The sequence below is a fragment of the Excalfactoria chinensis genome, chromosome 1 (genome assembly GCF_039878825.1).
Source record: "Excalfactoria chinensis isolate bCotChi1 chromosome 1, bCotChi1.hap2, whole genome shotgun sequence".
Classification (NCBI taxonomy): Eukaryota; Metazoa; Chordata; class Aves; order Galliformes; family Phasianidae; genus Excalfactoria; species Excalfactoria chinensis.
Window position 1 is genome coordinate 34,550,504 of NC_092825.1, and position 12,275 is coordinate 34,562,778.

At 37.3% G+C, this 12,275-nt stretch overlaps 1 protein-coding gene across 1 annotated transcript in view; it reads left to right on the plus strand.

The window, feature by feature from the left end:
• The window catches only part of TBC1D15 (TBC1 domain family member 15), a 29,802-nt gene that overhangs the window by 12,424 nt on the left and 5,103 nt on the right, over nucleotides 1–12,275 (plus strand). Inside the window, exons 6-14 of the mRNA XM_072354596.1 lie at nucleotides 2,417–2,519; nucleotides 3,448–3,645; nucleotides 4,933–5,061; nucleotides 7,451–7,554; nucleotides 7,826–7,920; nucleotides 8,944–9,060; nucleotides 10,817–10,917; nucleotides 11,620–11,719; nucleotides 12,067–12,164. Of these exons, the coding sequence (XP_072210697.1) occupies nucleotides 2,417–2,519; nucleotides 3,448–3,645; nucleotides 4,933–5,061; nucleotides 7,451–7,554; nucleotides 7,826–7,920; nucleotides 8,944–9,060; nucleotides 10,817–10,917; nucleotides 11,620–11,719; nucleotides 12,067–12,164 (1,045 nt within the window). The remainder of the gene's footprint in view (nucleotides 1–2,416; nucleotides 2,520–3,447; nucleotides 3,646–4,932; nucleotides 5,062–7,450; nucleotides 7,555–7,825; nucleotides 7,921–8,943; nucleotides 9,061–10,816; nucleotides 10,918–11,619; nucleotides 11,720–12,066; nucleotides 12,165–12,275) is intronic.

Below are 12,275 nucleotides of genomic sequence, written 5' to 3' on the forward strand. Positions count from 1 at the left end.
GGAGAGGAAACTGTGTGTAGAGAGGCTTCCATGTCCTCAGATTTGTTTTTAAAAGGCTTATGCAGTCTGATCCAGCAGCTGAATGCACAGGAGAGTTCGGGAGTGCTTAATAGATAGTGTTTCCTGGTAAGGGAAGGTAGGGAAGCTTGAGGTGATATCTGAGCATTTGGAATGTGCAGAGCTGCACAGTATTTCTGTGTGAGACTGTACTGTGTGATGCAGGCTGGAAAAGCAGATACTTTAGGAAATTAGTACATAGTTTGAGAACTGTGATGAAGCTATGAAAATTAAATTTGCATGAAGTCAAGCATTGAGCTGAACAGGAACTTCCAGTTTTAGTTAGAAGACTTAGATTTTTCTCTTCCTTGTAAGGTCTATTTTTGGCACCAAAGTCTTCTCTGTGGTCTATTCATGTATGATTTTTTTCTTTCTTTTGTAATAAAATAATATATTAAGTAACTTGTGGAGGTGACAAACCATTCTTTGTACATATGTCATTTTGTGGTAGCTGCTTATGCTTAATTAATACATGGAGTATCTAAGCACACAGCCCCTCTCATAGGGTAAGCTGTTTTCTGGATTGCATAAGGAAGTAAGCAGCAATGCAATTACTTGTTATTCCAACTTTTCTATCCATGTAGGTATCAGGTACTGAAGTTGAGACAGAATTAAGCTTTTCCCTAAAATACCTTCCTGTCTTAACTGTTTTCCTCCTCTGCTTATGCTACCTCAAAGGTTTTTGCCTTTCATTACCACTGTGCCTTTTAAAATGTTGTGATGTTGCTGAAATTGGAACGTGTGCAGGAGCTAAACCTGAACAAAATACTTGTAATCTGTCACTTCTAAGATTTTTTTTTTTCTTAGTTTTTCTTGCACCAGGCTAATACCGAGAAAATACCACGCTGATGACACTTGCTAACTTTCAGTATTGTGAACAAATGTTTAATCAAGTTTCTAATTCACAAGTGTGTTTTAAGCACTAGCCAAGTAGCTGCCCATACTGAACAGGCTGTCCAGAGCAAATGTTTAATTACAATGGAAGCATCATACAAAGATATTTGTTCTTTTAGTTAAGAAAAACACGGTATGTCACTCAGCCTTTGCACCATGCAGCTTTTTTAGTAAAAGCCAGTTGAGCTTCATTAACTTTTGCTGCCTTAGATCTTTGGCTGTGGTGTCTGGTTGTTTCAAAATGAGATCTCTTGTTGGATTTCATATCCGACAGCGTTCTGTCATGTTGGAATTGAAGACAGATAAGGCTTATTAGAAAGTTCTTATCTTTGACTTTAATAACATGGTAGATGATGCAGGTATTAATAAAAATAAAAGTAATTTCTTTTTGAAAACTAGAAATAGTGAATTTAAACTTTGGGAAAGAGTGATATAGTAAGGTGTTTTATAAATGCAAGTCTGTGCAATGGGTTAGGATTAGATGGCAAAGAGCTTAGCATTCTCCAGCCTGGCTACTAACTCCAAGGCTTGAACATCAGGTTGGCTTCTGATCTGTTGCCGCTGCTTTAGTATATTGAGCTGTAAGTGGTGTTGATTCAGGAGCTGCTTAACTGGTCATGTTTCCATGCCAGAGGAGGGAAGAGGATGTAGGGGGAATGAGAGCAAAAGACAGATGAAATACTAGGAGTGGCACGCTTCCTGCTGCCTTTGCTATCATTTTCATCTGACTATGCAAGCCTGAAGTACAAGAGAGTACAAATGCAGTGAGTTACACCAAATCAGGTTTGTGTTCATTTAGAATTTGGAATCTAAATGAAGTCATCTAGAATTTGGAGATGTTTCACAATACAGCTGTTGTGTTGGTAAACTCTTCCTGGGAGGAATTTTAGAATTAGGCTGACAGTAGCTGTTGTAATAGTATTGGTTAGAAATTGGTTGATATGCTTTCATACAATGAAAGGCAATTTGTTGTCCTTTATGTGATGTTTTACAGTGTACAAAAACGTAAGATTTACTGATTGGTAGAAATAATTACTTAACTGTATATGGTGACATGGGTTCTTTTCACACACACTTGTGTTAAAGGTGTTGCAGTATATGTGTTGAGTTTGACTGTTTCCAAGAATGTCCTTCCCTGTCATCTCTTTTTTGTCCACTCTCAAATATAGAAAATACTTACTCTGAAAGTTGTCACCCTCATGTAATTTCTCATTACAGCATAGTAATCTTTTGTAAAGGTACAGAATATAACTCGGGGTGAATGATGTAATCTCATGTTTTAAAGTAAAAGCCCTGTTTTCGAAAGTGTTAGTATGTGGAGTCTTGCCAATAGTGATCTTGCATCAGACTTGTTTTCCTTGCACAAAACCTGAACTGTGACTTTTAAAACCTGTAAATGTTCTAAAACATTTTCAAGAAAAACCGGTGGTGCTCACAGAAACCCCGTGCTTTTATTTTATTGTAGATCTCCACAGGACAAACTCATTCTTCTTGTGAACTCTCAGAACAAGTCTCTGTCTCAGTCTTTTGAAAATCTCCTAGATGAACCATCATATGGCTTACTGCAGGTATGTATTGGCTTTTGTTTGTTTGTTTGTATTTGGAAAGAGCTTATTAAAAGAAAAATGCCAGCCTTTCTATATCACAAAAATCTCCTTAGTCATTGCCATTCTAGGACCATTAATTGTATCCTAAAACAGATGCTTACTAGGAAGCATGCTTACAGGTCAGCTGTTTAGTTTGCTACTTGTTTCTTATTCTCCCTGTTTAAAACCTAAACCTATTCAGGTTAATTTTTCCTGCAACTGTGTACATCTGGGTACAGATAGTTTTTAGAAGTGGAAAAGAAACCTCTGAACTTTCCTTGACCAAATATTCTCTTGTTTTCTGGTGGTTTCGAAGAGAGGCTGGAAATACAGCAGCAAAGAGTGCAGTATTGCTTAAAAGTTTTTCTTTTTTTCCTTAAAACTGTTTATCACTTAGTGGAGTTTACGGCCTTGTAAGGATCAGCAGCAAAATTTCTGGTGATTGAATGAGGCCAGAGTTCTGACCTACTGACTCATTTAATTTATGGAATCTTCAGAAGTGCATTAGATTCTGGACTTAGTTGTCATATAAAAGTTTTCTATGAGATTGCTAGCAGAGTACTTGAATTTTCAAGGTACAACATGATGTAAAGGTAGACAAGCTTAGGCAGAAAAATGATATTTTGTGGCATTAATCACAGGAAAGTAAACGCCAAGTCTGATCTGATCATATACGTAGGTCAGATTTACTCAGCATACTGCTATCTAATCTTTCAGTTCAATCAGTAGTATTATTTTAATACTTAGGATCTCAACGTGCGATGAATGTACTGTGTGAAATTATACATGAAACTTCAATAACTTTGAGTCTTACTATGTCCTACTTGCTGTTTTTATCTCCTTTAAGCACAAGAATTCTAAATAAGGTGAGGCTTTCCATAATTTGCTTGTTTTCCTTGTTACAACACAGAAATGGAAGAAAGATCCATACACGGTAACAATGGGAAGGTTTTCCAAAGTCACAAACTATATATTTGATAGCTTCCGATTAAGTGACCCTTCAACTCAAAGGCGGCCACCTTCAGAAATGGCAGACTTCCTCAATGATGCTATTCCAGGATTAAAGATAAATCAGCAGGAGGAGCCAGGATTTGAAGTCATTACCCGAGTGAGTGTGTAAATGATTATGACACAGATGTATTGATTTGTTTTTTATGCATGTATTTAAAGGAACTGTAGGACTTGAAGTTTGGCGAGTTGTGCTGTTTACCCTTGGCAGTTGTGACATGATCCGCCTTGTCATTTGTTGATGAGAGTAAAATCATCACGAGCTCCTTCTGGAATATGTCATGATTATGCCTGCAAATACAGATTTTTGCTTTTAAAACAAAAATGATTGTGATGATTGAAGTGGGAATTATTTTTATTATATGGAATATTGAAGTTCCCTTCAAACTGAGCTTTCATTTCATGCTTAACATTTCCTCTTATAAGGTGGAATAATACAAAGATGGTAAAAGATATTCAAACGGTTATTTATAGGGAAAAACTTTGGATGCCTTTGGGAAATGCTGAGACAATTTTCACCGGGGAGCAATCTCCAAGAGATGCTGCCTTTAGTGGTGGTCAGCCCTTAAATGAGGTCTAGAGGAGTTGGAGTCAAGCTCCACCCCTTCTGGGAACACAGCTAAATTATTCTCACCTGTGCTCCCACAGCTGACCCGACACTTGCCTCACCTGATTAATCAGAGGTAAATTACTATTTAAGGAGCTCATATGTTTTTAAGCTATTCTGAATACTATTTTTCCTTGAGGTTAGAATGTTCTTAATGGCTTAACAGTAGCTGTATGAAATATGTGGTTCTGAAAACGTACTGCCTAGCACTTAATTTATTAGTAGAAAAAGCTACAATTATTTTTTTTTAAGGGGTAGCTTACACTAATTGATCTACTGCCATGCTGTTCAGTCTGGTTTCAGAATAACATCCTTGAAACTGAGTTCATTCTTCAGTTCACTCCTTAGATGCTCGAGTGCATGTCAAGAGTGGGCTTTTGAAGTGAAACTCCTTGCTGTCTTTGTTGGCTGCTCTTGCACCTTCCTATTGCATTTCTAGCTGTTTAGAGGATTCAGTCCATGGGACTAACCTGAACGTAGTTTGCAGGTGTTGGTAGAGATGGAAGGCTATGTCAAACGCATCCTCTTCCAAAATCTGAAATACTAGCCTGGATAGTCAGGTCCTCAGCACACTGCATCTTGCTCTTTCTGCCTGCATCGCTCCATACTGCTCCCTAATGTAGATATACTAACTCTGAGGATCTAAGGCTAACGCAAATATGAGCATGAGAAAATATAGTTGGACTCAATATGAGGATCTAACAAGCTAAATAGTATTTGTGTGATTGTTCAAAAATGTTGAAGCATTTAATTGGTATAATGCCTCTGTGTTTGTTACAGATCGATCTAGGAGAACAGCCTGAAGTTAGTAGAAGAGAACCTGTGTCAGTTGAAGAATGGGCTAAAAATATGGATTCTGAAGGAAGAATTTTGAATGTAGACAACATAAAGCGGTCAATATTCAAAGGGGTAATCTGTTTTTCTAAAGTCCTTTTTTCTCCCTTACAAACTATAGTTATGCTGGTTTTGTTATACTTGTAATGCTTCATGCAGGACTTCGGGCGTGAGCTATTCAGTATTGTTGGAGTGGCTTTATAAAAGATGGTGTAATGTTCATTGAATACCTCATGAATCTCATAACTGTGCAGTGTACTGCACAAATAGGAGAGATCCTGTGATGGCTGACTATAAGGGAATGGTTTTAAAAGACAGAGGCCCGGGTGACTGAGAAGAGAAATCAAAGTGACTTTCAGGAAAACACCAGTGCTTCTTGTGGTTCAGCTCAGAGCAGAGAAGGCAGAGGGAAGGACTCATGGCAGCCTGCAGCTCCTCTTGAGTGGCGGGACTGAGCTCTGCTCTCTGGTGACAGCAACAGGGCCTGAGGGAATGGCATGGAGCTGTATCACAAGAGGGTCAGGCTGGGGATTAGGAAAAGGTTTTTCACCTGAGGGTGTTCGGACCCTGGAACAGGCTGCCCATAGCAGTGGTCACAGCACCAAGCTGCTGGAGTTCAAGGGCAATGCTTTCAGATGTAGGGTTTGATTTTATTTATTTATTTACTTACGGGCAGTCCCTTGTGTGGAGTCAGTGGACTCTGATCCTTGTGGGTCCGTTCCAACTCTGGATGTTCTTAAATGAGTGTTAGACTATCAGGTTTATTCTTTTCTTCTTAAGGATGTTTTCTCGTCCATCAAAAGCTTCCTTCTTTGCTGGGCAGTTTACCTGGATTTGTCCCTTAGTACTAAACACTGACAGATATTTATTATTTAAATGCATTTCAGTAATTGCAAAATTGAGTCCACTGAATGTGATTTCAGTCTTAGCGATGCAAGTTTTATAAGTTTTTTTTATTATATGCTGTAGCTATTCTACCTGATGTTACTTCAGCGTTGGATTGTTTTCCTTTTATTTTGTGGGAATCCTGCTGCCTTCATGCTTTCTTTCTAAACTTGTTGATGCATGTTGATAAAAACGCAGTCTTCTGGGGGTTTAAGCGTGGGTAGAGAATGATAACATTGATATTACAGTTATTAAAAATACGTACTGAAGAAGGTAGAGCAAGAATGAAAGATTTTTCAGTTTGTGTGCCTGTTTTTTAATATACTTGTGCCTGAGGTGTCCAGGTAAAGGACCCTTGTGCAATTGTGACAATTCCCACAAACCTTTTTTCCCAGCCACTAATATTTCAGTGTCACTTGTGTTTTCCATTGCCAGAGGAGCGAGCGTTTAATGTTATTCGTCTCAACAACAAATAGTGGAGATCCATTAAATGGATTAATGGAGATCCTCTTTAAAGACAATGGGGCCCTTACATTGTTACATACTGGAAGAGTTCTAGTTACTGCTTGGCTGGAGCACCAAATTTCACTGGTTGATGTTAGTTACTGCATCATCTTCCTTTCCTCAATTCAATAGTAAATGGAAAAAATACAGCAAGGCATCAAGCAGTGAGACAGGATTATGGCCTTGGACTGGTAAACTGTGGATGGAGTCTTAGGAGTTGGAAAAGTCTCTTTTGATGTATGAGCTAGGATTCAGTTAGTACGTTTTTCTCATTTAGAAGTGATTACTTAGAAAGATGTCTGACAAACAGTGCCCTTCAGTGAACAGTGGTATTTTTGGTTGCTTAAAAGGCTCATCTGCATGTTGGCAGTGTCTCGTTAGATGAAATTATTTGTTTAGAAGAGAAAGGAAATGCGAGGTTAGAACTTAAGACGAGTGTGTGGAGACAAAACTTGGGCTGTTGAACAGAGTCATGTTCAAATGGATAGGTTTAAAAGTACTTTTTTTGTTTCTTAGTATCTGTGGTGCCCTTAAGGTGTTCACTTCAAGCAGTGATGCAAAAATATTGCAAGAAATGCCATTTGAAAAGCTTTCTGTATTCTTAGGAAGTATCCAATAGTGCTACAGCTTAGAGCATATGTTAAATTGGTTTACATTTCAGTTTTTTGATGGTGGCGCATGGTGGTAGAAGTGCCGCTTGCAACACCGGAGGCCTGGGTTCGAATCTCCCCTGTGGCGCAAGTGGTAGAAGTGCCGCGCTGCTACACAGAGGGCTCAAATCCTGGGGGTTGGACTCGATGATCTCTAAGGTCCCTTCCAACTCGCACGATACTATGATATTATGATGATACTATGAATCTAAGCTGTATTGCTGCCTAATCATGCTCTCTGCCTCCTTTACCTTCAAATGTGTTACTTAGCAAATCAAGATTGGCTGCAGTATAACAAAAAGGCGCTTATGAGTAAGTTTTGTTTCTATTAAGCTGTTACCTTCAGAAACATTGTATTGCTGTAGGAGCGTTTCCTCACAAAACTGAACTAGTATTTTTGTTATTGTTTCCAATGTTTTCCTTAGGGACTCTGCCATACTCTAAGAAAAGAGGCGTGGAAATTTCTTTTGGGATATTTTCCTTGGAACAGCACTAAAGAAGAGAGAGCAAACTTGCAAAAAAGGAAAACGTGAGTCCAGTTTCAAGATGCAAAACACATGAAATTGTTCGGTGCTTTTTTTTTTAAGGTGTAACTTGAAAGGCAGCTGTTAAAGACAGTTCAGTGCAGTGAAGCGTTTGACAGATCTTCTTATAAAGATTATTACATTGAAGTGAAAACATTATATTGGCAGGTTGCTGTTACCCAATTCATTCCAGAGAACAAATAGAATACTTAAAATAGAAAAGGAAATGTAATGAATGGAGCATGTTCTGGTTTCATAATGGCTTTTTTTCTTCAGGGATGAATATTTCAGGATGAAACTGCAGTGGAAGTCTGTCAGTGAGGAGCAGGAAAAACGAAATTCAAGATTAAGGGACTACAGGAGTCTCATAGGTAAATCTGGTTTCAGAAACATGCAGCTGTATGAACTCAAACCTTTGCAATTCAACATGAAATAGAAGAAATGTAAGCTTTTGAGTAGCCTACGTGGGAAGAGGCACTAAAGAACTAACATGCAGCTACTCTCAGATGCCTAAATTTTCTTATACACCTAAAACTTTTTCTGAACCAGAGTAATTTAGAGCTTTTACACCATAGTGCTGCAAAAGAGCTGCATTTTTTTTTTACTTCCCTTAAAATGGAAATTCCCTTACTTTTCCCTTTGTATTTGAAAATGTCTTAAAATAATGGTGATACAATAAGAACTTTATACTAGTGCTGAGGGTTAAGAAAAGTCTTGAGCTTTGTATAATGAGTGCGTACTTGTATACAGCTTATTAACTGAAAATAACATTCAGTGTTCAAAAATGGCTGAAGTTCTGCTCTAAGTATTTGAAACACAAATGAGAATATTCAGATTTTTCATATTTGGGGATGTTTTTTGAATTCTATTTTATTTAAGAACATGCTACATACTTGGTATATTTGAGGCATCACCACTGTCTAGTGAGAGCAGTGGTTTCTGCTCAACATGAGCTACAAGAAATTGTTACAAAGAAGATCTAATGTGCTGTAGTGAACTATGACTGTCTTTTTGCTGATGGTCTGGTAACCTTCCTGCTGTGGTTTATGCTGCATCTCTTAAGTGTTCATGAATGGTACTTCATAGTTAGCTTACATAACATTGTTCTTAATCCCTATAAGTGAAGAAAATTTCCACCAAATTATGATCAGGATTTTTTCCATTTAAAACAAACAAAAGCTTTCAAACTTTTTAAAATAATAAATAATCCTCTTATTTGAGAGATTTTCGTACTATTCAAGTGTTCTTTCAGTCACGCAACTGTTCTCTTCAAGACTTCAAAGCTCTGCAACATTGTTTGAGGGAATAAACTGCAGTTTAGAAGTAACGCATTATTAGATGCTGGCTTTGTACAACATGTTCTGAAAATGTTTTGAAATCTGGACTGTTTTTAGAGAAAGATGTAAACAGAACAGATAGAACAAATAAGTTCTATGAAGGTGAAGATAATCCAGGACTGATTTTACTCCATGATATTCTGATGACCTATTGCATGTATGACTTTGACTTAGGTAAGTTGTGCTCCTCTGAACCTAATGGCTGTTTTAGTTTTGATGTAAAGCTTTGCTTATGTTAAGATCTACTAATACAGTTGATTTCATATTGCTTACAGTTTCTTGAAATTCAAGGTTCATATTTTAATAATGTAGGTAACTTCGCTTTTTCATTCTGCTTCTTGCTCTTATCTCATATGTGTCTGAATTCATCAGCTGAGGTGGGATTGGGAATTAAGTGTCAGTTTGCCTTCACTTTACCTACACTGTTGTTTTCCTACAGTTGAGGCAGGTTTGCTTTTCAGAGTTTTTACTGGATTTAATAAAAAGAGATAAACCAGCTGCCACTGCTGTAATTAAAACCTAACATGCTTAACCAGCTGTTTGTAAACATGACTGTATTACTGAATCCATTAAAGCTGGTTCTCAGGGGGTACGCTGCAGGTTTTCAAAAACTATACTTGAATGTATGCATCTGGCATAGGTGGAAAAACACACAGCGCTGTTCTTAAATCTCAGTATAGCTGAGATATTCCTATTGGGAGTGAATAGGTCTTTCTCAGTCAGTTCTTTATCCCTAGCGTGACATCTGGCTCTTCTGTGCTTATGGGTGGCTGGTTCTTCTAAAGAAGAGTGTTGGGATTCTAAAACATCTGTTTTGTAATGGATTCTGAAGGAAAAAATCAGAACAAATCTTTGATTGCTATTATGTTTGCTGCAGAGCTGTAGCTCTTGTCAACTTTGTGCCTTCTGTCAAGTCCGTAAAGAGACTTAATCTTTGGCTTGAAAGAGAAAAGGAAAGTTAAAACCAAAAAGTCTTCCTGAACCTGTTGTTGTTGTATGCCTTTCCATACTTCTACCTGCATTAACTTGCAGTAACATGCATGAAATGAAAGCATGTTTACCACCTGGTCTATTAAAAACAGTTTTGGTGGCTTAGATTTGTACAGGGAAGGCAGCTTTTGTTTTACAAACAAGTAAGAATAGTGGAAAAACATCATGTGACATCATGTGTCTGAGGATTCTAAGCCACTTAAGTACTGATATAATTCTCATTCTAATATTTCAATAACAGCTACAGAGAGTCTGGTTAATGCCACAAATCTCCATATGAATAAAGGGGACAGATCAGCTGTTCACATAACATGTTTTATGAATGTATTTCTCAAGATAAATGATAATGAAACTGGTATTGATCCTTGAAAGACTTTTAGACTGTCTTGTACGGCAGCATTTTCTCTGGGCTTATTTTTGCCTATAGGATTAAATGTACAGTGAATAGATTTTTCTAACCTTTTTGAATTATTTACCTGTTTTCTGTTCTTTGTTCTGTTTCGCTTCTCACACCTGCTCCCTATTTTCATGCTCACTGATTCCAATTCTTGTCAGTTACTCAATTGTAATTACATTTATTAAGAAATGTAACTAGCCACGCTTGAGTCTAAGTGAGAAATATATTAGACCAACTGCTGATGGTAAACATGCTCATAATGTAGATTCCCCTTAGAGATGTTAGCAGTAGCAATGAGACAACAGGTAAGTCGACTTGAACATCAATGGTTAAGCTAGTTGGGAGAGTGAGAAAGGGGGAGAAACAAGCTCTGAGAGTCCTTCTCTATTCTTTTCTTAATTGTGCTGTTAATTCCAATTATAGTGAATATACAAACTTGTAATGCAAATGTCTGTCTATCTCAGTCATGTAGCACACTTGAAAAATGGCTGCTTTACTGTTGAGTTTAACGAAATTCTTGCTTGTCTTCCTTTTTCTTTCAAGGTTATGTCCAAGGAATGAGCGACTTGCTTTCACCTGTCTTGTATGTTATGGAGAATGAAGTAGATGCCTTTTGGTGCTTTGTGTCATATATGGATCAAATGGTGAAAATAATTTGCTTTTTCTTGCCTTCTTGTATTTAAAAAACAAAAGCTGTGGTAGCATTTGGAGTTAAGTTTGTGAACTTGTTTTTTTTTTTTTTAATACTTTTAAAGCAAGGATCCTCTGCTATATTTGAAGTCGATGTGTTTTGTCTCTGAAAGAAATTACAGTGGGTTGATAGTAATCTTACTGTGTAGTATGGACAGATTTGACTACTCAGAAATTCCAAAGTAACTCAGAGCCAGAAAGCTCAGTTTCATGTCTATCAGGAGTTCTCTAGAAAGATTTTGTCCAGGAGTCTGGAGTTTAGACATCCCACATCTGATTTATGCATGTGGTGAAACAATACGTGACTAGAACAACAACAACAAAAGGAAAGCTGTCTTTTGTTTTGAGTACCGCGTTGCTGCTTGTCAGTACAGAGTGTAGGCTCATTTAAATTAAAATTATCATTTGTTACATAACGAAGTAAATGAGGGTGATGTTGGATAAGCATGGTTCGCTGCTTAACTTAAACCTTTCTGTAAGAAGCAGACGTTTCATTAATTACAGGTGCTGTCCTTTAACTGCTTCACACGCTAAATACCTCAGTAATGAAAATCACTCGCTAGGATAAAACTTTGTGGTAATTAATCATATATGTAAATCTAAGTTGCCATTATGAGTTAATATGAATGACAGTGCGAATATTTTATTTCATCCAGCATCAGAATTTTGAAGAACAGATGCAGGGCATGAAGACACAACTAATTCAGCTGAGTACTTTGCTTCGTTTACTAGACAGTGGATTTTGCAGTTACTTAGGTAGGTGTGTTACTCATGCACAGTAACTAAAACAATTTACTATGTTCTGTATGCGTTGATATCCTGACCAGTCTTCAAACATATTTCTAAGAGTAATATGATACGGCTACAGGACTTATTTAGAAGATTTCTAAATTAGAAACACTGTTAAGATTTCAGTAATGGCTTCGCATGCGTTGAAAAAGTGGCAGCTTGTTACTGACTTATGCCATCGTCCACCAAGTATCATTGATTCTGAAGAGGGACTACAGTTTTATCAGTTGTATGTTTTTGTACCTTTAAAGTCTATTTTTCCCATTGTCTTAACCAAATATGGTATTTATGCAATGTAATGCTCATATTCCTAGAATCTCAAGACTCAGGCTACCTTTATTTTTGCTTCCGATGGCTTCTCATCAGATTTAAAAGGGAATTTAGCTTTCAAGATATTCTTCGCCTTTGGGAGGTAAGCAAAGATTTCATCACACAAAATCCAATGGTCCTTTTGGAGCCCTATGAAGTACCCGTCCTTCTGTATGACAGCATAGATCATTCTACAAAGTGATTAATACTCCAA